Below are 25,439 nucleotides of genomic sequence, written 5' to 3' on the forward strand. Positions count from 1 at the left end.
GCATCTCTCTACCCTGACATTTTTAAAGCTCGTTAGCATTGTTTTTGCAAAGTTAGAGCATGTTTTATTTTCTCAGGAGACTGAGACTGTTGTATCATTGACTGAACCAGGATGTAAAGGACAGAGGATTTTTGCGGGGGATGGGGGTAAGGGAAAAGGAACTAGGTCAGTTGCAGAGTGTGAGTTCGTTTTAAACATGTTGAATTAAGGTGCTAGCATTTAAAAAAAATTCTCATAGCTACTTTCCTCATCATTTAATTTCTAACCTTTTATAATCTATCAATTGTTGGGATTTCTGCTTTTGCTTTCTGTCACATAACCAGAAGATTTTTTTTCCTGAATGAAGTACTTCATCTTCTTAATTTCCCACTGTTAAGTTTTATTTGCACGCCGTATGTGGAATAAAGCTTAAATTTCTTGGACTGATATTCATTTGCTCTAGCTTCTTTTTACAGCCTAATATTTCATTGCTGTCTGTTTTACTTCAATTGCACTACTTATTTCTTTTGTACAAGATACATGCTTTCTTCCTTTCTACTGTTCTTATTGAAATCTCCTACCACCACCCACCCCTCACCTGCTTGCAGGCCATTCTTTCGAAACCTTATGTTCTTTGAGATAATTTTCCTCACTTCTCAGAGTATATGGTACTTAGTACTTACTGTACTGTTTAGTTGGCCTTTTCTCATAGGCATGGCAATAGAGAAAGGTGGTTAGAATTGTGTCATTTAGTCACAGCTTGATTTTGAACTATATATTTAACCTCTTCACGCCCCATCTTTAACTGGGGATATTTTTGCTCAAGGAATAGTGTCTAATTCATAGCCTTGTTAAAAGGATTAAGAGATGTAAATGTAATGCGATTATTAGAAGTAGGTACCACATTGGAAGTACCATAAATAAATAATTTTGTTCCTTTTGTCTTTTTTTCTTGTTTCCTACCTTTCTTCTTCCTTCCCTTCTCCCTGCTTTCTGGTCTTTCTTTCATATTTAGCAGTTACAAGAAGGGCTTTCTGGTCAGACAGATCTGGGTGTTCACCCCAGCTCTTTCACTTCCTGTCCTTTTGGCCTCAGGGTGTCTTAAGCCCTGATTTCCTCATTTTTAAAATACTGTGGCCTGACACACATAAGTGCTCAGTAAAGGTCACTGTTGTTTCTTTGTGACATATATTATTGGCAACTAACTTAAATTGCTCTTAATCTTTCATTAATATAAGCCTTATTTCTCAAGTAGCTAAGTAAACTACCTAGAAGGATACCATCTGTTTATGCTACTTATCTTTTCCTAAAATAAATACCTCAGTAGGTATTACACGCTGGGGGAAGTTATATGTAAGAAGACAAAGTATGATTTTATTATTTTATTCAAGCACCCAATTCCCCCCAGTGAATTGTGTTGAAAATTACATGGAGAATGTGGCTTGTGCTAGAATGCCTCACTATATACTTTTGTTCTTTTCCACCTTAATTTTGGCCTATTTCACCTTCCAAATCTGAGAGTGGATCTAACCACTTCAAGTGAGTAGTTTAGAAGAAAGGGAGGAGGAGATGTTGGCAATGTGATGTTCATGTACTGATATGAAGGAAAGGGATGTCGAAAGCAATAGTGAAGAACAAATTTTCCCCAATGTGTTGCTGTTAGCATAGTTTGATTTTTCTTTGCCTGGGGCAAAACCTGGGTAAGGTGGCTATGTGTGTGAAAAGAAACCAGAGGGACAGGTGGGCAAAGATGGTATCATTGGGGAAAATGGCCCTGGTCCTGTTACTGAATAGCATAGATGTCAGGGGTAGAGGAGTAGCCCCACAACACAGTTTATAGTTAGTACAGTGATCTTTTTCATTGTTAAAATGTAGCCTAAAGAATGTGTAGCTTTGGCCTGTCAGGTTAGCTAGTCCTCCTTTCGGGAAGATGAAATACTAGAATGCATGGGACTGTCAGCTGTCTTCTTCCTTAGCCCGTCATAGCCCCGTCCTCACCCTTGATGGGAGGGAGGGTGGAAGCAGCCTCTGTGGGCTCAAGTGGATGTGTGAGGAGATTGGGGGCATACGCATTCCTCCTTTATTTAAGCCTACTTGGCATTTTAAAAAAAGATTTTATTTAGTTATTTTTAGGGGGAGGGGAAGGGAGGGAGACAGAAGGGGAAACGTCTGTGTGAGGGAAACAGGGAAACACTGATCAGTTGCCTCTTGTGCACATCCCGACCAGGACCAAACCTGCACCCCAGGCACAGGCCTTGACACGTGATGTGAACTGCTGACCTTGGCTTTTTGGGATGACACCCAACCAAGTGAGCCACACTAGTCAGGGCCTTGGCATTTTGACTAAATTAAGTTTATTAATATGCTGTCAGGGTAGAGGTAAATCAGAGATTCTCGTTTTTATCACGAAAGCAAGTGAATGTGTTTTCCCTGGCTCTCTCTTGTGTTCTCCAAGTGTGTACCTCTGCTTTGGTGACTTTATTTGGCTTTGACTTTCTGAAGTACAGTGTTACTTTTAGACATTCTTTACTGCATCTGACAATAGCCATTGTACTTGCCACTGGAGAGGATAGAGGTGAATGTCCATAAGGGCTTTGTAGCAGTGTATTTCCTAGGCCCTCACACTCTGTTTCGGGAGCTTTTGGTGACCAGAGCTGCCAGGTGATCCTTGGACCTCTTTTACTTTCCAAGTTGGGTGCTGTAAGGTGAAGAGCATAAATAAAGCACCTCGCTTCATGGTTCTTCCTCTCAGTTTCTCCTTCTGCAACCCTTTCTTACATTTTTAACCTCTGTTTTTAAAGAAGGACATGGGATGATTCATTTACCTTTTTCAAGTTTTGTCTTCAATCTTACGCCAATTGTGTATCTGGGAGTTGATAGTTTTTAAGTTTAAATTGACTTGACCTATGAAGGCTAAGGTGAAAAGTATGTTACATGATCTCATGATTTGTCGGTATGGAAGTAATGGATCTATTTACATACATTGTTTGCTACATTTTCCTCTGTGAGGACTTTTTGTAAGGAAATGACATTCTTTCATGAGGAGCAAAGGGCAGTATTTTCAGAAATAGCTATGTGGTCCTCAAGAGAAAACATTCTTTTGCCATGAAATATACTTACCAGACATTTTGGAAAAATTGCAACCTAAATAAGAAATATATAACTGTAATATGTTTGGGATTAAAATTATCTTAAAACATTTTAGCTAGTGTATTTGAGAACAGAGTTTCTTTTATTAGAATTAGAAACTTTCAATGAAGTTGAATTTGTAATAGTTCATCATGATGCATGCTGGTTAAAACTGATGAACTAAAACTAATGATAGAAGTAATTTCTGTTTTAATATTAAATATTATAATTCCGGTGTTGCTTTATTTTTTAATTTAATTTAGTTGGGTCAGGATTGAATGGAAGCTGACTTCTAACTGATAAAATTAAAATGTAATTGAAATAAAAACAAGTTCAAATTATCAAAAGGATTATTTTCTAATTATACTGTATGTGCAACCATAATCTCCTAACCGTAGTTGAGAAAGAAGTGCTTACACATTTGGTAATGTTTGTTTCATAGTATATATTTTTATGAGTACCATAGTTAATGCTCATTTTGAAAGCACACTGAAATTTCAGGGTTATTATAAATTTTGTTTAAACAAATAAAGTTATTTAGTTTGTTTTTCTTTTGAATAATAAAAATGTGTAGTTTGTAGGGAAGCTTTTGTAGAGAAACTTTATTCACTGTGTGTTTTTTTTAACTACTTGAAAACTTGTATTTAGCCTATGCACTTTACCCCTTTTTGCTACTAATAATTTTTTTTAAATAAAATAAAAATAACTTCTTCTTTCTTTTGCTTTAAAATGTTTGTCATCTTGTGCATGCCAGATTTATTGGACCGCAGTAGTTTTAGTGCATTTTGGCTGGATGTTTATTATGACATCACTGTAATCTATATACAGTATGTGATTTCAGATGGTTTCAGTGTTAAATATTTTCATAATTATGCTAGTTTTGGCAGTTCACTTGGAACTTTTTCACATCTCTTTAATGAATATGTTTTACTTCTGGGCTTTCGAGACAACCATATGTTTCAAAAATTAATAGTGTGCTTTTAATGTTAACGTTGTGCAGAAGTGTGTGACTGCAGACATTTTTAAGGATGTAAGTTGAACTAAAAGTAATTACAGTAAAGTTTTATTCACAGTAGTAGTCTTTCAGTATTTAGAGACTGTAACATCCCCCAGAATAACAGAAGATGTCATTATAAAGACTGAATAGTGAAGTGGTTTTGTGAAACGGACCATTGTGAAGTTTGTTTTACATTAACCTAAAAAGAATATAAGTTCATGCAAAAATTTTCTATGTTGTTTATGATACTAATTCTTTTACTGTTTGATTGTATTGGAGTTTCAAACAATTTTTTTCTTCTGCTAACATATCACTAGAATTTGAAGCCATGCTATCATGTAAAAGATTCATCTTTTGTTGTATCATTCTCGTAGTGTGGTATTGAATAAGAATTTTTGTTTTCTAAAGGAAGTCTTATGGTTCTTATTTGTCTCTTTCTTTAAAATAAATACAGGACGACCATGAAAGCTGTGGTTCTAATTCTACCAACCCTAGTACTACTGAGAACACAAAATCATCAGTGAAACCTCGAAGAATTCAGCAGGCTGCTCCCACAGATCCTGATTTACCACCAGGTAACTTCTTATGAACTTATAAAGCCAAAAATTCACCTGTTACTAATTGTTGTGACCCTTTGTAGAATATACTCCTTTAGTATTCTTTAGGTGTATAACATATTTAGACTAAATGTGCATGTGCATTTGCTGCATGAATTCAGAACAGATTGAGTCCAGAGCCTGATGAATGTCTTTCATTTAAATTTTGAATCACTTTTGCAGTAGATTGTTTCTTGAGTTTTCTTATAGGCTCTCCTTGCAAAAACTTGCCTCTGATTTCCCACTCATAGTATTTTGGTTCTCCTTGCTTCTTGATAAGTACAGAAAGACACTAGAGTGTTCTGAGTTTCTAGAACACATAAAATTCACTAACAGAAACACAGAATTTTATAACTGGGATAGACCATCTCTTCTATTTCCTGAAATTTCTATTTACCTGGAACAGTAGTGACTTATACATGAAAGTTCCTTGATATTATTTAATGAAGAAAAAAACAATGATTATCATGTTAGCTCTGTGCTTGAAGTGCATTGGTATCTTTTTATAGTTAGGGATTGTTTATTAGTTACTTCTCTTTTGATTTGATTTTATCAGTTTTTTTCCCCTAAGATGAAGGTGATATTGGTATATACTTATTTTCTGTGTTAAAGGTTTGTGGGCTTTCTGTGCTGGTTTTAACTTAGTTAATTTTTTACAGTCTTCTGGCACCATTTGCTCTACCTCTAAGAGGCTGTATTAGGTACATAATTTCGTAGCCTTCCTCCCTCAAATATATGTTCTAACATTTTTAAAAATCCTTATCTAAGGATATGTTTGTTGATTTTAGAGAGAGAGGGAGGGAGGGGAGAGAAAAACATTGGAGAGAGAAACATCGATCAGTTGCCTTCTGTTCACACCTGGACTAACTGGGGATTGAACTGTCAACCTAGGTGTGTGTCCTGACCAGGGACCTAACTCATAACCTTTTGGTGTATGGGAGGACACTAACTAACTGAGCCTCCCAGGCCAGGGCTGAATTGAACATTTTTAACTGGTGTTAGAGTGATGTTAATGCTGATGCTTTGTATTCTTCAGCACTCTCTACCTAAAAGGCCTTGGTAATCCTTTGGCTTTAGAATAGATTAATTGCTATTGCTGGAGAAGAGATTTTAATACTGAACATTTCTAATTTTACTTAGAGTAGTGTGGTGGTTCTGGAACTTCCTAATTTTTTTCTTGCTAATTAAATCCTTGGGGAAAAAATTAGTGGTGTATTAAATTAACCTGTAAATTAAACTGTAGCTTGTTTTTATTTATTAATTGGGCCACACTTTTACCCCTCCAAATTTCTGATTACCTATACCTCCCTGAACTAGAGAAATGTCCATCTGTTGTTCCACTTATTTATGCATATTCATTATGGTTGTTTCTTGTTGCTCCCTACTGGAGGTCGAACCTGCAGCCTTGGTGTATCAGGACGAGGCCGTAACAAACTGAGCTACCTGGCTAGGGCCCAAGTCCCAGACTTCTAATGATTTTTCTTTTTTAGAGCCTGTATTAGAATTTACACTGGCAGTCAGAATTGGGATAATCAGTCTACTTTAGAAGCATAAAACATAAAAACATAAATGTAACATAAAACATCCTATTTTTTAGTGGCATAAAACAGAGCTGTGTTCTACCTGAACTACCCGAGGTAGCTTTTGAACTAACATCTGCTTTTCTGCCTTACCTAATGGAAGGACTCATATCCTCTTTTTTGCTGACATAAATCACAGTTAAGGAGTTATTTTAGGAAGTAACTGAACTTGTTGGGCAATTACTGGGAGGCAGAGCCACTAAACTTAATCTTGCCAAAGGAAAAAAAGGGATAATTTGAGAATCCAGTTGGATAATGGTAAGTTATTTTACTTCAAGGTTAACTCATACGGTTATTTGAGGACTCATTTCTGGTAACCTTACTCTGCCCAGGAACCATATTAATGTTCTTTTATTGTAGAGATGAATTCTTGCTCTCAAAGTTTTCTAGAGCAACATTATTTCTTCCAGTATCCGTGGTTACAGTTTTCGAGTTTGAACATTTGCATAAATCTAGAGATGCTTATTGAGAAAAGTTTTGGTGTTGCCTGTTGCCAGTAGTTGTTTGTTATTTTTGTTAGAAATGTTAGAACATATATTTGAGGCAGGAGGGCTATGAACTTATGTACCTAATACAGCCTTTTAGAGGTGAAGCAAATGGTGCCAGAAGACTTGTCCCTGAAGGCTGGGAGACTTTGTAATAGGAAAAGATGGTGAGTCAATATCTAATATTTTCTTTGCAATCTCTATTCTTGATAACTAGAACAGTCTTTTTCCCATTACGGATCCTGACCAGTTAGTGCATTATGAAGGCAATGTAGTGGGTCATGGCAGAATTGAAAAAATGTGTGGCATAGAATAGAAAACCTGATAGCATATGGCATACAGTAAAGGGTAGTAATATTTCAAGAAACTTTAGCATATGTGTGCGTTTGTACTGGATGATGATGTAATGTTTTTGACATCATTTAAAAAATACTGTGAGCAGGGTCAAAAGAGTTTGAATTTGACTGATTTGAAGCATACACATTTTATTTCAGTTAATAATATATAGTCCAGGACCTTCAGTTATTGCTAATAATAACAGTTTTGAATTATGGGCTTATTATATCCTGTAAGACATGCTGATGGCTTGTATTTAGAGACAAAGTTTAAGGGTGTTTTATTGATTTATTAATTTATGCATACTTTCCTTATTATTCTCTAAACTTTGTATCTGTGTAAAGTGATACCACTTCTAAGCTAGATACCTGGATTATTCAGTTCTGTGCTCTCTTAAGTGGACAGCCTTTGGTTTTTATTGAAGGTTGTTATAAGAAGCAGCCCACAATGGGCTGCTTCTGCATTTTTCCTAAAATGACTTTAAAGTAGGTTATGCTTCTAACTATTAGTTTTCAATAATCTTTAAGGTATATAGTGTTTACGTTTTGTTTACTACAGGAAAGGTGATAATTGGAGAGCCTTTATGGCATTCTAGTTAGATTGAATTTCAAAACATTGCTTAGTGGAGCCTGGCTGTTCAGTTCCCTAAATCTATACTGTTCTGTGAATGAGAGTATGCTGGACCAGCTCATCAAATGCTGTCTTTGCCCTCAAAGAATTAACTGCTTAATATAGGAGACTTTCTAAACTACTTAACTACAGGGTGAAGTCAAAGTAAAGAGGAACACCAAGGAAGCACAAGTAATATATTTTGGTTACTAGAAAAAGGAGTGGTTATGTGCAGGTGTGTGTGGTTTTCAAAACACACAGGTAAAACTGAAAGGCAAAAAGGGTGCAAATGAAAGGATGGGAATGGCATAATAGATGCATACTATCCAAAAATAAATAATGTATTTATAGCATATAAATCAGGCAAATAAAACCTAAGGAAGTAGTGTTAAAGAACATACATAGTAGGGATACTAAGAATTCTCCAAAAAATATATGACTTTGTATGTACCTAACAACCTAGCTTTGAAGTGTGCTAGGTCAAGCAGAAAAAAAATCTCATGACCGTATCTTTGAATATCAAAATTAACAATATTGTTTTAGTAGATACATGTATAACTCTGTACTCAGCAGATGAGACAGTGTGTGCATTCTTTTGATGCACACATGGGGTATCTACAGACTTGGTATAAAAGAAAGTTTTGACAAATTTCAAAGAATTGCTATCATTTTGACCATCCTCTTATCACAATACCATTAAATTAGAGTGTAATTACTGATATGTTTGAATTTACCTCTACTGTCTTATTACTTGTTATATCTTTATAAGCTCTTCTTTTCATTCTTCTGTTCTCCCTTTCATATCTACTTTACCTTTGACTCCTGACATACACTAAGTCCTGAAATACACTCCTTACAGGTATTTTGACTACATTTAGTGGGAAAGATAATGGGGAACATGATTACTTTATCTTACCCAGGATTAGAGCCTGTTAACATTTTGGGGTGTGTGTGTGCATGCGCATATACACACGTACTTTTTTTCTGTAACTTGCACTTTTAAATTTAATGTTATATCATGAAGATGTTTCTAGGACATTTGTATTTTTTACATCAATATTTTAGTCATTGGGGTATATTCCATTGTATAACTTAAGTTTAAATAAACCTTTTTGTTTGATATTGAGGTTATTTTTCATTTTTGGTTTCATAAAATGTGTTAGTCAACATACTAGGAGGTAAATCTGTGCACAAACCTCTGTTTATTTCCTGAGGAGAAATTCTTAACAGTTTATAGAATCAAAATTAGGGGTAATTTTAATGCTTTGACATGTATGGCCAAATTTTCCTGTGTGAAGTTTGTTAATAATACTTTTTTCAAAGCACAATTTTGGTCCAGTGCTGTTATTTCTTATTAAGAAGCACTTCTTTGAAACTTTTATGGATGGAAAATGCTATTATATATTTTATTGCTAATTAAGATAACCATTTTTTTATCATTTTATTTTCTTTTCATCACTTTGTTAGGTAGAAAAGCTAATTGTTACACTTTGTCAGCTGCTCAGTATTCACCATTTTTCAGTCTCACTTTTTGTATTTTCCATATAAAAATATAATCATCTTCATGTAATGAATAATTTTGCCTTTTCCTTGTTAATGCATGTAATCATTTCTCTTTTTTATCCTTGTTTGGTTGTTTAGAACTTCTGTGATTACATTAGGATAAGAAAAGTGGTCAAGACAAGTATCCTTAATGTTGATGTGTGGGGTGGGGAACATTGGAGAAGGAGGTATAGGGGAGGGGACAGTCATACTGGACTTGAGAAAGAATGGAGAATGGGCAAAGAGTATTCTAGATGTAAGGAAGAACATGAACAAAGTCAATGAAAATTCATAATGTTTTATCTGACCCTGTGGGCATCAATGTATGTATCTGGAGGAATCGGGTTTGTAGATAGGAGAGAGTTGGATAATAGGAGCTTCTGGAAAGATTGACTAGTAACAGGATAAAAAAAACATCTGATATGATGTCTTGTAGGTTCTCATCCCCACAGTAGCCTTGCCCTTTCAGATGCTTGTGGAATAGACCTGGAATACTGTTACATTATCTGAACAGTTATACTCCCAGGGGATCTCTAAATATGGAGTGATGAGCGGTAATAGAGCTGTCGTTTGATATTTTTTGTAGCTTTCAGGGGTGTCCAACCTGAGGCCCGTGGGCCACATGTGGTCCAGGATGGCTATGAATGTGGCCCAACACAAAATTGTAAATTTGCTTAAAACATTATGAGATTTTTGTTTGTTTTTGTTAGTGTTTGTGTATTTAATGTGTGGCCCAAGACAACTCTTCTTCTTCCAGTGTGGCCCAGAGATGCTAAAAGGTTGGGCGCCCCTGTAAGAGATGGTGTATCATTTATTCCATTGGATAATCACTGTTTCTTTGGCATTGCATTTTCAATAAGGAAATATACATAGTCTCCTGTAGATATAGCTCTTTTTAGAAATTTGGTTCTTTTGGTGAATGGGTTTATTCATCTCAGTTTGTCAGTTTTATGATGAGAAACTGAGAAAAATATTAAAAAAAAAAGAAAAATCCATCATTAGTGATCTGTCATTTAAAATATATCTACAGTATTATGTTGGTATTACTTTATATTATACATTTTCTCCATTTCTTTGAGGGTTTGTTTTTTTGTTTTGAAGATAATAAACCCTTAAGTGGTTTATATGAATTCCCTGTCAATGACAGGTTTTTCAGAAGTAGGAAAACCAATATTAGTCATGTTCCACTTTTTAGTGATGAAATTTTAATTTTAATTTTTAACATCCATGTTAAGTAATAATAAATAGCATGGGGGAATATACAGGGGTGGCCAAAAGTAGGTTTGCTGTTGTGAGTACGCAAACTTATTCTTATATTATTATTTATTAATTATCGTGTTATTTGTATTATAATTATAACCCTACTTTTGCCCACCCCTGTACATTCTAAGGTTGAAAATATTGATATATAAAATTTCTTTTGGAAGCTTAGTTTGTTAAGCATTATTTTAGTATGTACTCTCATAAAAATAGTATTCGTTACCTTAAATTTATTGATATTCTGTATATCAATTAGAGTGTGGTAATTGGAACTCTAAAAGCTGCTAATAGTTTTCATGTATCAGAAAAACTTGAACTTTGTGGCTTTACATTCCCTTCTCTTTTCTGTTCATTGGGGATGAATGAAGGAGTTGGTTTTTGCAAACATGTTATGGTTGAATAGATTTAAATAAGCTTTCTCACAGTAGGTGTTAAAAGTGTCATTTGCTGAAAGAAGTTGATTCTGTTTTGTTCAGTAAAGTTCTGGTTTAAAGAATACAAACAGTTGTTTCATGAGATAGCTAATATTTCAATTAGTTTTTACATAGTTTTTATTGTGGAAAATGCATTTGCATAAAGTGAAGGTTTTATTTTAATTTTTTTTTTATCCTTACCCAAGGAAATTTTTTCATTGCTTTTAGAGAGAGAGGAAGGGAGAGGGTACAGAAAGCGGGGAAGGGAGGAAGAAAGAGAGGGAAAGAAACATCAATTGGTTGCCTGTCCTATGCCCTGTTAGGCGACCTAACCTGCAACCCGACTGGAAATTATACCCGCAACCTTTTGGTTTGCAGGATGACACCCAACCAACTGACCTACACTGGCCAGGTGCTGAGTAAAGTGTGGTTTTTAGTCTTTTTCCCATTTTTAAATGTTGTTTATATTGAATTTTATTTATATTTTCAATTAAATCCCTCAATAATGTACCTGTATTCCCATTTATTGTGTGAGAAACTTCTGAAAATATAGAGTATCCCACAAGAGCATGAAATTAAAAGAAAATTTTTGGGCATTTTAGGCAAACTATGGAGAAAAAGAATTGAAAGAAATTAATTTTGTTGTTTTGAGTTTTTTTATAAAAACAATTATTTCGGATTCACCTTATTTTCTGTGTTCTCATCATGTTTTTATCTATTTTGTTTCCTTCCATACTTTTCTTTTTTCTATTCCTTTTGTTGTATTCTTCTTTCTTCTTTCTTTAACTCTGCCTACATTTTCTTCCTCATTCATATTTTCTTCCCTACCCTACAGTATGATGCATTAGTAAGTGGCACTAGTTGAATCTGATATGATGGTTATGTTTTTCCTAGTTTTTTCCTCTGGGGCTAACTTTTTAATATTCTTATGGCTATTTAAAGTAGAAATAGCAGATTCAAAAAGAAGCTTAAAGCTATTCTTTTAATATATGGTATACTTAGCATATAGTAGCATAGTTTCATATGGGAAAATGTTTAATAAAGTAGATAGAAACCAAAGTACCTGTAGTATAGGATAATCATTGAAAGGGATATAATACTATGTTATGAAAAGGTTTCTGGTAAATATGGTTTCTCTTAGTACATGAACACTTCATTATATACAACTTTTTTTTTTCATTTTTAAGTATATTTTGTTGATTATGTTATTACAGTTGTACCATTTTTTTCTCCTCCTTATCCCCCTCCACCCTGCACCCTCCCTGCATCCAGCATTCCTCCCCACCCTTACTTCATGTCCATGGGTTGTGCATATAAATTCATTTCCTATAGAACTTCTCCACTTCCTATACTATTCTTATCTTCCATACTATTCTTATCTTCCCATGTCTGTTTTGTACCTACCATTTATGCTTCTTATTCCCTGTACCTTTTCTCCCATTCCATCCTCCCCCTCCTCAATGATAACCCTCCACATGATCTGCATTTCTGTGATTCTGTTCCTGTTCTAGTTGTTTGCTTAGTTTGTTTTTGTGTTTTTAGGTTTAGTTGTTGATAGTTGTGAGTTTGTTGTCATTTTGCTATTCATATTTTTTACCTTCTTTTTCTCAGACAAGTCCCTTTAACATTTTGTATAATGATGGCTTGGTGGTGATGAACTCCTTTAACTTTACCTATCTGGGAAGCACTTTACCTGCCCTTCCATTCCAATTGATAGCTTTGCTGGATAGAATAATCTTGGATGTAGGTCCTTGCTTTTCATGACTTTGAATACTTCTTTCCAGCCCCTCCTTGCATACAAGGTTTCTTTTGAGAAATCAACTGACAGTCTTATGGGCACTCCTTTGTAGGTAACTGTCTCCTTTTCTGTTGTGTTTTTAAGATTTTCTCCTTATCTTTAATCTTGGGTAATGTAATTTTGATATGCCCTGGTGTGTTCCTCTTTGGGTCCAGTTTCTTTGGGACTCTCTGAGCTTCCTGGACTTCCTGGAAGTCTATTTCCTTCTCCAGATTAGGGAGGTTTTCCTTCATTATTTTTTCAAATACATTTCCAATTTCTTGCTCTTCTTCTTCTCCTTCTGACACCTCTATAATTTAGATGTTGCAACATTTAAAGGTATCCCAGAGGTTCCTCAACCTCTCATCATTTTTTTGAATTCTTGTTTCTTCATTCTTTTCTGGTTGAATGTGTATTTCTTCCTTCTGGTACAAACTGTTGATTTGAGTCCTGGTTTTGCTCCCTTCACTGCTGGTTCCCTGTATATTTTCCTTTATAGACTTGCATGGACTTCACTTCTTCCTCTGTTTTGCAGCCACACTCAGCCATTTCTGTGAGCATCCTGATTACCAGTGTTTTGAACTCTGCATCTGATAGGTTATCTGCTTGTTGCTTCACTCTTTTTCTGGAATTTTGATCTGTTCTTTCCTTTCAGACATATTTCTTTGTCTTGGTGCACCTGTTACATTATAAGGTGTGGAGTCTTAGATATTCGCCAGGGCGGGGCAACCCACTCGATTGTATTGTGATGCTGTATGTGGGGGAGGGGTCAGAGAGGGAACAATGCCACTTGCTTGGCTCTCTCCCCACTTTCAGTCACTTCCCCTGCTGCCCGTAAGCCATTCTGGTGCTGATTCCTGGGTGGGTGGATTTCGGTACTTTATAGTTCCCTGTGGGTTTCTCCAGTGAACTCTCCTCTGAGGCTGGGAGTTTGTTCCACCGCCACTACCCCCACGGATTTTTACAGGCTTTAGTTTCTGGCGCTGGAACGCTGGGTATGCTGTCTGTCTTGCTCCCCAGTTGTTCCTCCAGGCTTATCCACATGGGAATGTGGGACTGCCTGGTCCTCTAGCTGCCACCTTGCTGCGTATCCTCTCCACCCCGGCTGCCTGTCTTTGCCCCTCCTACCAGTCTGGATGAATGTTTTTTCTTTAACTTGGTTGTTGGACTTCCATGCAGTTCGATTTTCTGGCAATTCTGGTTGTTTTATGTTTTTAAATTTGTTGTTGTCCTTGTTTTGGTTGTGTGAGGAGACAAAGTGTATCTAGCTACACCTTCGTCTTATTTGGAAGTCCCAGTGTAGAACTTCTTTATAATGATGTTTGTTGGATTGAATCCGCTGCTTATTAGCTGTATTACTTCAGCAAGCCAAAATTACCTATCTGAATGGTGATTTCCTCTTTGTACGATGTACTAAGTATACCCACATTTCATAAACATTATACTCAATAACTTTTAAAGAAATGTTTATTGACTAATTTGTGGCTAATTGCATTCCTTTTTTCTGTGTTACAGGTTATGTGCAGAGTCTGATTAGACGAGTTGTAAATAATGTAAACATTGTCATAAATAACCTCATTCTAAAATATGTTGAAGATGATATTGTTCTTTCAGTCAACATAACTTCTGCAGAATGCTATACAGTAGATGAATTATGGGATCGTGCATTTATGGATATTTCTGGTGAGTAAATGGCAAGAATAGTATAGATTTTTTATTATTGAAACTGTCTTGTTGGATTCTAAATCTTTCTTGGGCCAACTGGCTCTTAGATGAATCTAGGAAAACTATGCCTTCAGACTGGAAAAATGTACATATATACAATTTAGTATGCAATTAGAAGAGGTTAATGGACCCTTAGATTAAGAAATCCCAGACATGTTTTTAATTTTTGTTTTTTCTTAGCTATAGCATGTTTATTTCAAATGTGTATAATATATTACAATGCTGTGAGTTATAGCAATAAAACTTAGATAATATTAAGTTAAAAATTTTAATATTTTGAAGGAATAAAGGGAGTATGTTGCTTTCAGTAGCTTGGTAATGGCAGACAATATAGCTGACTGATTTATATTTTGGGTTTACATATTCCAGAGTTCTTTTGGGATTTTTGGATAATCCTGATGCCTCCTTTGGAGAATACTACATTCTCCTACTGCTTATCTTAAAAGAACTAAGTAATAATATAATTTTAATCAATACCATTTATTTATTATACTCTGTTATATTCTGCTATTAATAAACTCACTATAATATTGTTTATTATATTCTGCATGGCAGGGATTGTGCTAAACATCGAAACTATAGCTATGAAGAAAATATCTCTCCTTAGTTCATCAGGAGAGATATTGATTAAATAAGTAATAACATTTGTTAATATATTTTCTGATAGAGTAAGAAATGGATATTTTTGTAAACTATCTTAAGGAGACTGTTGTCAACACCTTTTATCTCTGACTTGCCATGGTATACTTTTGTTGAAAGTGTGTTTGAATCCTGGCTCTTCCACTTAGTACTAGACGTGTCATTGCCCTGGGTGACTTCACTTCTCTGTTTTTCAGTTTCTTAATTTGTAAAGTGAGGACAAAAATGAGCTTCTTTATGAATTATTTTATTAAATACATTAATGCACTGAATTATAAAAGTATCCTGTATATAGTCCTTTGTCTGAAAGGGAGCTATTATTATTATTTACATTTATTTTCTCTAATCTCATAACAACTCCATAAAGTGATGATAGATATCTTCTCTCTTTCATTTAGTCATATATTCATTTACTTATCTTAAGTCCTAGTTAATGGAAAGCAGAGTGAAATTGAGTTTCAAGATTACTTAACTTGCCTAGTTAAAGCATGCAGCTAGGAACTCGCAAAATTGGGATACAGTTTTATTTTTGTGTGTTCTCCAGACTTTGGTCTTCACATTTTAAAAATCAGTAATAATTCTGATCTCACAGCTCTGTTGTGAAGCATAAAGAAGCGTGTATACAAAGGCCCAGCCAAGTCTTTGGTTTCTGGGACATTTTTAATGCCTCCTTCTCATCCTCTGTGGGAAGAAATATTCACTGAAATGCTAGAAGAAAAAGCTATGTAAAATAGAAAACAAACAGAACTAGATTATACAGGATTGAATAAATATGCCGACATTTTAGGAGAAGAAATTTCACTTACAGTTTTATTATAAAAGTAGTACAGATATTACTTTGGGAAATTCTTTTATGATGAATTGGAAAGATTGCTGAATTGAGAGTTAGGGGATCGTGGTTTGGATCTTTTCTCCACCACTAACCTAGTACAACCTTGAGTGAGTCATTTGTAAAATGTGAATTATTATTGCCAACCTACCAGTGTATTTATGAGCATCTCGTATGATACTACATAAAAGCTAATGGTGATGGTGGTAATAAAGGCAGGAAAAATGGTATTTTACATTTATTGAATGCTTGCCAGGCTGGTGCTGTTTTTTACATTAATTATCTTATTTTATTTATTTATTTTTTAAAGAAGGAAAGGGAGGGAGAAAGAGAGGGAGAGAAACCTCAATGAGTGGTTTCCTCTCATTCACACCCTCACCGGGGACCTGGCCCGCAGCCCAAGGCATGTGCCTGACCAGGAATCAAGCTGTTGACTCCTTGGTTCCCAGGCCAGCACTCAATACACTGAGCCACACCAGCCAGGGCTAGTTATGTTATTTTAATTCTTTAACCTTCTGAAGTAGATACTATTATTTCCCCTCTTTAAAAATTTTAATGAAGTGTTTAATATTTACAAAGGGATTTATGTAACATTTTTGTTATCAAACAATATAATTAATATATATTTTCTGAGGAACTAGAACACTTGTTTACCCTCCCCCACTCCAGTGTGCTTTTCCCTTTCCCATCCTCTTGCTTCCTCCTAGAATTAACTGCTGTATTAAATTTTATCATTCATTTGCTGAATAAAAGTTATGCTGTTCAAAGGAATGAAGTACTGATACATACCACAACATAGATGAACCTTGAAAATATGATAAGTGAAAGAAGCCAAAGAAAGTGTATATTGTAGGATTCCATTTCTGTGAACTGACAAAATAGCCAAATCTGTGTATACAGACTAGATTAGTGACTGTTTAGGGATTGGGGAGGGGAAAGGGCAATAAGGGGATTGGGGGAGTGGTAGCTAAAGGCTACAGTTTCTTTTTTGAGGTGATGAAGAAGTTCTAAAACTGATTGTGGTGATTGATGGTTGCACAAGAGTGTCATTGCACTGAAGGTTTCTAATGTGTACTAAACGTACATTTTAAATTAGTTAATTTTGTGTTATTTGAATTTTACTTCAAAAAAGTTTCATGTGTAAATGTGTACATAAGTGATATATTTAGTTACATGTATTTTTAAGCTTTATAAAAAGTTTTTTCTATGTTGTGTTTTAAAGTTTTCTGTTTTCAATTTAAATATACATTTACTTTTTTCCATATTGTTGCATGTAGTTGCAAATTACTGATTTTTACTTATAAATAATATTCTACTATTTAAATAGGTCTAAACTTAATTATCTGTTTTCCTGATGATGGGCACTTGGGATGTTCTAGAATTTTGCTGTTAAAACAAGTGCTGTTATGAATCTTTTTGTATGTATGGTTTGACACATTACCTTTGTTTCTTTAGGACATACATTTAGTAGTGGGTTTGTTAAATTGGGAGGATATACAGATATTCACATTTTCAATATCGCCAAATTATTTTCTCCAGTGCTTGTTAGGTAGACACAGTTATTATCCCCATTTTACAGACTAAACTGCAGTACATTATCTAAAATAAATACCAGAACTAGAATTCATTTTCTAAGTTTGTAAAACATAGGTGCTGTTTTATTTAGTTTTTCGGAAAAACATTTTCAAGCCTTCATAATTTCCTCTCTCACTGAATAGTAGTTCTCTAGAATATCCTCAAACACGTCTCCTTCATGCTTTTCCTGTAGGGTGGGTAAGAACACGCACTCTGGAGTCAAGTTGCCAGCGTCTGAATTAACTCTGTTTATTACGAACTAGCATTAGACAGAGTATACACCTTACTGTGCCTCAGTCTTCACATCTTCCAATAGAGCCATGTAAATATTAGGATATAATGGACATAAAAGACTTAGTGTAGCATGCAGTTGCAAATACTCAGTAAATTATTATTTCTATAAAGAGAGGGAAGGAAGCATTTGGAGGATTTCTTTCATTTCTAGCTTTACTATAACAGTTTCTTTAATTTGTGTACCTGTATATAATATCAGTAACTAAGTAATTTAATAACATACTAAGTAAAATCAAATAATATGGTAAGTTTATGTATTTTTCTAACTAGCAAGTTAGAAATTTATTTGGTAATAAAACTTTACTGTTTCCACACATGGGCATACTCTTTAGTTTTTACTTCTTAAAAAGTAAATCCTAAAAAAGATAAAAAATTAAAAGGTGAATCAATTAGAGGTTGCCAGAATATACTTGGGAATAGTGTTATCAAAGAATGGATTAACACATATTATATTGTTTTGAGGACTTCTGTGGCTGTAGCATGGGATAGCTGCTAGCTTAAAGTCACTGACCAAGTAGACTTGGGCCTGCTATTTACCTAAGAATTGCTTACTAAGAATAAAACTACTGATTTGCTAAAGGTTTCATTTTCTAGTTTGATATTTCACCAGTAATTATTTCATTTTTATTGCCTTGAAAACAAACTTGATAACCGTTATTGGTAATTCTTCATTAGTTGTTATTAGAGCAGTGCTAGCCCACTAGAATTTTTTATGATGGTGGGTATGTTTTATATCTTTAATATCCAGTATTGTAGCCAGTAGCCACATGTGGCTATTGAGCACTTGAAATGTGACTAGTGCAACCAAGGACCCGAAATTTAATTTTTACATAATTTTAATTAATTCATATATAAATTTAAATAGCCATGTATCATTGGTGGCTACCATATTAATGCAGATTTAGAACATAGCATCAAGTTTTTTAGTGTAAAGTAAATGTTAAGTGAGTGACTGTCACTCAAAATGTTATTTTTAATGTTTTCTCAAGCATTTCATTTTATGATTGTTATTTAACATCTCATTGCAGACAGTAAAATGTAGTGAAATTTTTCACAAGTTTTATCTTAAATTTGTAGTTAGGTGTCAAGCAAATTGGAGCCAGGCTACTTCATTTCTTTGGCTGCTTATTTGATTCCTTATATAGTTGTTGGGAGATTTAAATGATATAATGAATGAGAAGTTCTCTGCTTAGGTTCTGGCATCATGTATTAAATACTCTGTTTATCTCATTTGCATTACTGTCTGTACTAATAAATAATAATTGCCTTTTTTGCATTAATATTCCCTTTTACTTAACTTTTTTTTATTTCTTTTTAGCCACTGATCTGGTGCTGAGAAAGGTTATCAACTTTTCTGACTGTACAGTTTGTCTTGACAAACGAAATGCTAGTGGTAAAATAGAATTTTACCAGGATCCTCTGTTATACAAATGTTCCTTCAGGACACGTCTGCATTTTACGTATGATAACCTAAATTCCAAGATGCCGTCTGTTATTAAAGTAGGTGTTTCTTTTGCTAGTGGTTGGTTTGTATGTCTCCATTTTGTTTATTGGCTCTTGTGTTGCTAATCATTATTATAAAGCAAAGAAGAAATTAACCTCAAATATATGTCATTTGTTTTTGTAAAGTTTTACTTATATTTATAACTTTTATTTAATATTATTTACTATATTATGTATTATATTTATATTTTTTTGGATTATGTGTTCTAGAAGAAATAGTTAAGGACCTTTTTCTTCTGTGACTGTGGTTTCCTTTTTGGTTTTCCAGCTGTTTATTAGTATTTTTCTCTTAAGTAGGTAGAGGAGATCATATAAAAAAGTATTTTTATGCCCACAGTGGACTGCATATCAATCTACATATCAGTCCTTATAATTTGCTTAGCTTGTTCTGATAGGTGTTACTGTCTTTTGAATAAATTTGTAAGGCTTGATTTGTTAACTTGACATCTTATTCGTCCAGAAAACACTAGCTTTTGATCTGTGGTTTCAAAATGCAGTTAAAAAGAGTATGGGCACTTTCTAGGTAAGGTCTTTGACACGTGTGCCTCTGTTGTTCTCCTAGGAGGTGATATGCATATCAGTGTGTATAGTTAGTCTCAGTTGTGGATCTCTTCTTGCTCTTTGATTACGTAACAGCTTTCTAAACCTCTGCCTATTTATGTATCTTTTAAAAAGAATTCACACAGAGACTTGTGATCTTGTTAACTAAGTATTAATGTGAACTGAATTTTTGTTATTGAATTACATACCTCTGAATACTAAACTTTTGTAATGCAAAAGTTGGCTCTACATCTGAACATCGGTATTGAGTACTGTGTGTGTTTGGATATGGTTGTATAAACTATTGTTTTTTTACATTAAATATATTTTATATGGTTCTGTGGTATTCAAACCTATATTTATACATTAAACCCACCTGTTTTTCTTTGTTAGTGCTCAGTCATGAGTGTGCTACTTTTTTCCCCACTGTGTGTAGTATACCTTGGTTTGTATAAATTCTGTTTCCTGTTTTTGAATTACCTTCTTTCACAAAAATAACCATGGAAGAATATCCATTCCATAGTATTGCTGCCTCTGTCTCAGGATAATGGGCTTACTTTCCATCTTTAGCCTTGGATCTGCTAGTAGAGTTGAAGAATGTTAAGGTAGATACAGGATCTATTTTGCAGATAAGTAATGGATACATGGAAGACTTACTATATGAATAATCTTACTGATCATTAGTACAAATTTAATTGTATATTCTTAGATGTAGCAAAATTAGAAGAAAAGTAAAAATAAATGAACTTGAGGAAAACTTAGTATTGGCACTTAAGTAAGTTTGTATTCTGAAAATTGATTAGCCATGACATTCCATTGTAAAACACTCCTTAGTATAAATAAGCTTGTTGACATGGTTTGTTTTGACTCTGGTAATCATTAAATATGAGATAATATATTGTGCTCAACTGAATAAAATTTTGAGCTTTTTATTAATATTATATATTGTGATGGAAGAGTTGTCATTTTGAATTAGACCCATCAGTCTTCCAGCTCCTAGTCCTAGGAAATATGTATTAAATGGACATGGTTGAACCTCACTGATTACCTCAAAGGTCATTTCCCAAAATGTTACCCATACTTAATGATTTGTGTAAGCCTCTTATGTATGTTTGTTTAAGTGACTTTAGAGTTTATTTATTCATTTGCTTTCTTTAGTAAGAAATAATTTATATAGGTATATAGTTTATTTAACATTTCCCTCATTTTTAAAAATTGAAATTTTTAAAAAATATATATTTTATTGAGTACACTTTTATAGTTGTCCCATTTTTTTTCCTCCTCTTTATTCCCCTCTGCCCTGTACCCTCTCTGCCACCATCATTCTCCCACCTTAATTCATGCCTGTGGGTCATACATATAAGTTCTTTGGCTTCTCCATTTCCCCTACTATTCTAAACCTCCCCTGTCTATTTTGTACCTACCATTTATGCCTCTTATTCCCTGTACATTTCCCCCATTGTCCCCCCTCCTTCCTGCTGATAGCCCTTTATGTGCTCTCTATTTCTGTGAATCTGTTCTTGTTCTAGTTGTTTGCTTAGTTCATTTGGTTGGTTGTTTTGTTTTTAGGTTCAGTTGTTGATAGTTGAGTTTGTCATTTCATTGTTCATATTTTTTATCTTCTTCTTTTCCTTAGATAAGTCCCTTTAACATTTCATATAATAATGGCTTGGTGATGATGAACTCCTTTAACTTGACCTTAGCTGGGAAGCACGTTATCTGCTCTTCCATTCTAAATGATAGCTTTGCTGGGTAGAGCAATCTGGGATGTAGGTCCTTGCCTTTCATGAGTTTGAATACTTCTTTCCAGCCCCACCTTGCCTACAAGGTTTCTCTTCAGAAATCAGCTGACAGTCTTATGGGCACTCCTTTGTAGGTAACTGTCTCCTTTCCTGTTGCAGCTTTTAAGATTCTCTCCTTATCTTTAATCTTGGCTAATGTAATTATGATTGTGCCTTGGTATGTGCTTCCTTGGGTCCAATATCTTTGGGACTCTCTGAGCTTTCTGACTTCCTGGAAGTCTATTTCCTTCACCAGATTGGGGAAGTTCTCCTTGGTCATGTTTTCGAATAAGTTTTCAATTTCTTGCTCTTCCTCTTCTCCTCTGGCACCCATATGATTTGGATGTTGGAATGTTTAAGGTTGTCCCAGAGGTTCCTAAGTCACTCTTCATTTTTTTAAGTTCTTGTTTCTTCATTCTGTTCTGGTTGAATGTTTCTTTCTTCCTTTTGGTCCAAACTGTTGACTTGAGTCCTGATTTCCTTCCCTTCACTGTTGGTTCTCTGTATATTTTCCTTTATTTCATCTTCCATAGCCTTTACTTCTTCCTCTCTTTTGTGACCATACTCAACTATTTCTATGAGCATCCTGATTACCAGTGTTTTGAACTGTGCATCTGATAGGTTGGCTATCTCTTCATTGCTTTGTTCTATTTTTTCTGGAGCTTTGATCTGTTCTTTCATTTGGGCCATATTTTTTGTTTTGGTGCACCTGTTATGTAGTGAGGGGTGGAGCCTTAGGTATTCTCCAGGGTGGGACAACCTCTTTACTTCATTGTGGCGCTGTAGTGTGGGAGGGGTCAGAGGGAACAATGCCACTTGCTTGGCTCTCAGCCAGCTTTCAGTCACATTCCCTGCTACCGAGAAGTAAATCGGGCCCTTTTGGTGCTGATTCCTGGGTGGGTGGGTTTGTGTATGTTCTAGGACTCTGTGGGTCTTTCCAGCAAACTCTCCTGTGAGGCTGGGAGTTTCTCCTGCTGCCTCAACCCCCACACGTTTTTTCAGTCAGAGGCTTTGAGGCTTTATTTCCCTGTGCTGGAACCCTGGGTTGCTCAGTCTGTCTCACTCCCCAGTTCCTCCAGGTTTATCTGCACGCATATATAGGACTGCCTGCTCTGCCAGCCACCACCTTGCCTGCCTGGTTCTCTAGCTGCCACCTTGCCACACATCCTCTCCACCCAGGCTGTCCATCTCTGCCCCTCTTACTGGTCTGGATGAATGTTTTTTCTTTAGCTCCTTTGTTGTCTGATTTCCATAGTTGGATTTTCTGGCAATTCTGGTTATTTTTTATTTTCAAATTTGTTGTCCTTCTTTTGGTTGTGGGAGGAGGCAAAGTATATCTACCTATGCCCTATATAAAGGGTTGATAAAGATTTGATTCTTTGTTTTCTTCTTTTTTTTAATCTCCCCTGAGAATAGGTTTTCACTGCTGTTAGAGAGAGAGGAAGGGGGTGAGGGAGAACAAGAGAGAAGTATTAGTATGAGAGAGAAATGTTGATTGGTTACCTTCTTGTATGTGCCTGACTGGGGATAGAACCTGCAACCTGGGTATGTGCCTTGATTGTAAATCGAACCTGCGACCTTTGGTCTACGGGACAATGCTCTAACCAAGTGAGCCTCACTGGCCAGGGCTAAAGGGTATTCTTTGTCATTGATTTTACAAAGATTGTTTATAACTGGTGTCATAACATATTTGAAATGATGTGGTAAAAATTAAAGATGGAACTGCCATGTGACCCAGAAGTTTGGCTTCTGGGTATTTTTCCAAAGAAACCCAAAGTACTAATTCAACATGTTATATGCACCCCTGTGTTCATTGCAGCATTAGTTACAATAGCCAAAATATGGAAGCAACCCATATATCTATCAAGAGACAAGTAGGTAAAAAAGCAGTGGTACACTTATACAATGGAATATTGCTGGGCCATAAAAAAGAATGAAATCTTATCATTGTGACAACTTGGATGTACCTGGAAGGTAGTATGCTAAGTGAAATAAGTCAGACAGAAAAAGCCAAACATCATATGATTTTGTTCCTTGTGGAATCTAAAGAACAAACTAAATGAATAAAATAGAAACAGACTCAGAGATGGAGAGAACAGACTGCAGGTTGCCAGAGAGGGGTGAGAGAGGATGGATGAAATGGTGAAGGGATTAGGAAGTACAAAATAGTCGCAGGGATGTAAAGTTCAGCATAAGGGAATGTAGTCAACTGTAGTAACTAGGCATGGTGCCAGGTGGGTACTTGAATTGTCAAGGGGATCTCTTTGTAACTTATGTGTCTAGTCATTATGCTGTACACCTGAAACTAATAATACCAGTGTCAACTGTAACTGAAAAATAAGAAGGAATAATTATCAGAGAGATCCAAATTGAGGGATATTCAACAAAATACCTGTGTAGCACTCCTCAAAACTGTCATAGTCATTGACAAACCAGAGAGGTCTGATGACCTGTCACAGACTGGAGGAGAGTAAAGAAGCGTGAGAACAAAATGCAAGGTTGTATCCTGGGACAGAGATAGGATGTTGGTGGAAAAACTAATGAAATCAGAATCAAGCATAGAATTTAGTCGATAGTAACGTACCCCTGGTGGTTTCTTAGTTGTGATAAAAGTACCATGTGGTGGCAGGATGTTAACAACAGGAGAACGGGATGCAGAGTCTAAGGGAACCCTCTGTACAACTGTGGTATTTTTTTTTTATAAGTTTAAAACTGGCTTATAATAAAAATTTTATTTTTAAAACATTTAAACAAAATAAAAGACTATGGTAGAGAAATCTGAAAAGAAGAGCCTCACAGGTCTGTACTGCATATCCCTCCCCTCCTTTCTCTCCTCCTCCCCATTTTTTTACCTCCTTATGGTCTGTTTAGGGTATGATTTTTAGGTCAGTTTAAGAAACCTGTACTCTTATTTGAATATGACATTTTATACCCTTTTCCCCAATACAGCTTTCTTCGCCTCCAAGTACAATTTTTTTGTACCTTTAGCTCTAAAAATATGATTACCATTACTTGTTTTTCATGTTTCATAGACACTCAACTACCAATGAGTCAAAATAAACCTTCTAAGAGACTTGACTTTATGGCTTAATTGGTTTTATTCCATGTTTATATAACAGCAGGAAGCCATTATACTGTGACTGTGTTTATATTCCATTGATGTCTGTTTCCATGGAGAACTTCGATTGGCTGCTACATATCCTATTTGCTAGGAAGTAATCTTATTTCTTATAATTGATTGATGTTATAAATTTGTCATGTTTATATCTCTTAAAATTTGAAAAACTTTTCCAAACATTTCTTTAGGCTTTTTATATTTACCTATAAAAATTTTATTATGTTCAAACTTTCATAGTTATAGTTTAGTACTTTTCCCTTTTAATATATGTTTTTAGGATATATATGTGTTCTTGTTTGGCTAATAAAGCTGGGAAGAGTGATTAAATCTTACTAAAATGATACCACGAAACTTGCATTCTTGGTTGTGACAGAGATCTTTCTGGTTTTGAGGGGGGTACTATCATACTCTCAAGATTCTAGAGTAGTACAGTGCTCCCTCCTTGTCTGCATTTTTGCCTTCCATGGTTTTGTTTACCTTCAGTTAACTGTGACCCAAAAATAGGAAATGGAAAATTCTAGAAATAAACAGTTCATAAGATTTTTTTTCCTCAAAACTTTTTTGTTGAATTTTTTTGGTTGACATTGGTTAATAAAATTACATAGGTTTCAAGCAAAATAAACTGCCTTATTGACAGGCAACACTATGGTGATTACCAAGAGGTAAAAGGGGTGGGGAGAGGAAGGAGAGGGTAAAGGTGGGATAAATGGTGATGGAAAGAGACTTGACTTG

General features: G+C 35.1%; 1 protein-coding gene across 9 annotated transcripts in view; it reads left to right on the forward strand.

Annotated features, from left to right (window-relative positions):
• Positions 1 to 25,439, forward strand: part of VPS13B (vacuolar protein sorting 13 homolog B) — a 702,408-nt gene that overhangs the window by 22,580 nt on the left and 654,389 nt on the right. For 8 of the 9 annotated variants that reach the window (XR_004904391.1, XM_036031293.1, XM_028534101.2 and 5 more), the window contains exons 4-6: positions 4,560 to 4,680; positions 14,219 to 14,386; positions 19,084 to 19,265. Coding sequence is in view for 8 of the 9 variants with exons in the window: in XM_036031293.1 (XP_035887186.1) it covers positions 4,560 to 4,680; positions 14,219 to 14,386; positions 19,084 to 19,265 (471 nt within the window). In the remaining variant the exon portion in view is untranslated. Of the gene's footprint in view, positions 1 to 4,559; positions 4,681 to 14,218; positions 14,387 to 19,083; positions 19,266 to 25,439 lie in introns of those variants that run through there. The other variant, XM_036031294.1, reaches the window with a different exon arrangement.

This window comes from Phyllostomus discolor, chromosome 7, assembly GCF_004126475.2.
Source record: "Phyllostomus discolor isolate MPI-MPIP mPhyDis1 chromosome 7, mPhyDis1.pri.v3, whole genome shotgun sequence".
NCBI classification, from domain to species: Eukaryota; Metazoa; Chordata; class Mammalia; order Chiroptera; family Phyllostomidae; genus Phyllostomus; species Phyllostomus discolor.